A 3,423-nucleotide genomic window follows, 5' to 3' on the forward strand; every position below is an offset into this window, starting at 1 on the left:
CTTTCTTGATATTTAAGTCTTCACAAAGCTTCCTCAGCTCTTTACTGTCAAACTGCTTTCCATTATCCGAGATGAGTTTATACGGAATACTGAACCTGCAGACTATGGAGTTAAAGATAAATTCTTTGATTTTCTTTGCCGTGACCATGGCCAATGGCATAGCTTGCGCCCATTTTGTAATATAATCAACAGCCACCACCGCACACTTCACACCCCCCTTGGCTTTAGGCAATTCTCCGATGAGATCAATGCCCCACATGGCAAAAGGCCAAGGACTCGCCAGCGAAGTGATAAATGTTGCCAGGGCATTGGAGTAATTAGAAAATCGTTGGCAACGATCACATGCCCTAACAAACTTGAAGACATCTTCTTTCATCGTTGGCTAGTAATATCCTTGTCTGAGGACTTTCAATGCCAATGAACCACCCCCCCCGAGTGGTTGCCGCAAATACCTTCGTGTACTTCCCTAAGGATATAATTTCCTTCTTCCAGTCCTACGCAGCGTAATAGTGGTTGGTTAAACCCTCTCTTATACAATACTCCATCATATTCAACGTACTTCGGGGCCTGGTAGCGAAGGCGTCGGACCTGTAACTTATCTTCTGGTAAATTCCATATTCGAATATAGTTATGAATGGGGGACATCCAATTTTCTTGTGGGATCTCCTGTGTCTGGAACACCCCTACTTCTGGAATACTTGGGATTTTCTGGATCCCCAAAGGAATTTGCCCAAGTTGGACGCTGTCCATTTGCGACCTCATCTTTGCCAAGGCATCTGCATTGCTATTTTCTTCCCTCGGTATACCTTCTAGCCTGGCACTTCCAAACTTTTCCAGTAGACGTTGCACACATCTTATATATAACTCTGTCTGAGGTCCTCGTGCTTGGAAACCTCCGTTGACTTGGTTTACCACTAACTCGGAGTCACTCCGAGCGATCAAGTTCATAACCCCCACTTCCAGAGCTATTTTTAAACCATTGATTAATGCTTCATACTCAGCATCGTTGTTAGTGACGTAAAATTTGAAGTGGATGGCACTCATCAAACGATGCCCTTCCGGGGTGATCAAAACAATCTCGATACCTGCTCCATTATTATTCACGACCCCATTAACATGCAAGATCCATCACGGGTGTGGGAACTCTTCTCTCATGCTAACAGGAGGATTTCCTTGTGAGGAAGGTTTTGCCAACACTATAGCCTTATTGTCTACTTCAGAGTCAAATTCGAGTATGAAATCAGCCAATGTTTGTCCCTTGATCGTTATACGAGGACAATATTCCAAATCGAATTGTCCCAGCTCTATCGCCCACTTTAGCATTTTCCCGATGATTCCGGTTTATGTAAAATATGCCCGAGAGGATAAGTGGTGCGAACCTCTATTCGGTGAGCTTGGAAGTACGGCCTCAACTTCCGTGCCGCAAGGATAAGAGCGTACACCAATTTCTTTATGCTGGTATATCTAGTATTTGCGTCTAGCAACCTTTTGCTCACGTAGTACATGGGCGATTGGTGACTCCCTTCCTCTTTCACCAACATCGTGCTGACGGAGTATTCTGAGACTTCCAAGTAAAGAATCTATGATTCCCCATCTTCTGGCTTGGCCAATATAGGAGGATTTCCCAACCGTTCCTTTATTTTCAGAAAAGCCTCTTCACAATCTGAGGTCCACACGAAATCTTTTCGCATCCCTTTAATTGCTTTAAAGAATTCTTTGCATCTATCCAAAGACTTTGAGATAAATCGATTCAAAGCCGCAATCCTTCCCGTCAGGCTTTGCACTTGCTTAATGTTGGTGGGAGATTTCATGTCCAACAGAGCTTTGATTTTTGTCGGGTTCGCCTCGATCCCTCGGTGATTAACCATGAATCCCCAAAATTTTCCTGATTCCAAACCAAACACACACTTCTGAGGATTCAACTTCATCCTATATTTTTTCAAAATATGAAACATCTCAGCCAAGTCTGCTATTTGGTCTTCCGCCCTCTTAGATTTTACAAGCATATCGTCTACGTACACCTCCATCGTCTTCCCGATCTGCCTCTTAAACATTTTATTTACTAATCTTTGATAAGTGGCCCCAGCATTAATCAGACAAAACGGCATCCCAATGTAGTAATAAAGTCCTCTATTAGTAATAAAAGAGGTGTGCTCTTGGTCAGGCTCGTACATGGGAATTTGATTATACCCGGAGTACGCATCCATGAAACTCAGCAGGGCATGTCCAGTCGTGGCATCAACTAACTGGTCAATTCTTGGAAAAGGAAAGCTATCCTTTGGACATGCTTTGTTCAGATCGGTGAAATCCACACATGTTCTCCACTTACCGTTGGGTTTTTCACTAACACCGGATTTGCCAACCAATCTGAGTAAAAAGATTCTCTAATTAGTCCAACATCCAAGAGTCTATCTACCTCTTCTGCCAAGGCTACAGCCCTTTCTCCACTTACGACCCTCCACTTTTGTCGGATGCCCTTATGCTTGGGATCAATATTCAACCGATTGCACATGATTTTCGGGTCGATTCCCACCATATCTGAATGGTTCCACGCAAATACATTAAGGTTTGCCAAGAGAAATATTGAAAGCCCTTCTTTCAATCTTGGAGCCAACTGAGATCCAATTCTCAGAACTTTACTTGGATCTTTTTCATCAACAGGGATTTCAGTTGTGTCTTCCGCTGGCTCCATCTTTTCCGTTGGCATTGGTATTCGGGGATCTAAGTTGAGTTGATTACAATCCTCATTATTTTGCAGAAATGGCGCATCCTCTTGGAGAGGAGCATCAACTTCTTCAGAATGCGCGCCCTGTGTCATAGGGGCATCAACTTCCTTTGAATTTCCTGAGGATAAGAGCGTGCCCTCAGGGAGAAGGACATCTACCTTATGTATGTCTTGTCCAAGACTCTGTAAGACATCAAATCTTCCTTCGAGCCATTCCCCGTTGAAATTCGCTTGGACTATGTCATTTGGGGGGTCTTCTTCCTCCAACATTTCAATCCTGATTGTGTCTTCTAAGAACAACGTCACTAGAGGCAATTCAGAGGGGCGCTCGTTTTTTTGCTCGACATTGTAATGGACTCGGATTTCCTCGACTGGCTGTTCGATGCTTTTCTCTCGCTAATCATCCGGTGCATCTTCGTTGTGGGCATCCTTTCTCCTAAAGCCCCTCATGGCTTGCATGTAACATTCCCGAGAGTCATATTGAGGGCCCTTTATGCTGCCCACGCCATTTGGGGTTGGAAACTTAATTGTAAGGTGGTGGATCGAAGTGATGACCCTCATTTCCCTAAGAAAAGGTCGTCCTAGCTACACGTTGTGGGATGATTACTGATTTAAACCTTGAATTCGGGCATCTTTGTGATGGACAACGGACTTTCCCTCAAGGTACATGGTAGTCGAATTGATCCCATAACTCTAAC

At 44.0% G+C, this 3,423-nt stretch overlaps 1 protein-coding gene across 1 annotated transcript; it reads right to left on the reverse strand.

The window, feature by feature from the left end:
* Nucleotides 1–408: 408 nt before the first annotated feature.
* Nucleotides 409–1,044, reverse strand: LOC141665263 (uncharacterized). Its single transcript, XM_074471244.1, has one exon. It carries the CDS (start codon nt 1,042–1,044, stop codon nt 409–411), a length of 636 nt encoding a protein of 211 aa, XP_074327345.1.
* Between the last annotated feature and the right edge of the window lie 2,379 nt (nt 1,045–3,423).

This window comes from Apium graveolens, chromosome 6 (assembly GCF_009905375.1).
Source record: "Apium graveolens cultivar Ventura chromosome 6, ASM990537v1, whole genome shotgun sequence".
NCBI lineage: Eukaryota > Viridiplantae > Streptophyta > Magnoliopsida > Apiales > Apiaceae > Apium > Apium graveolens.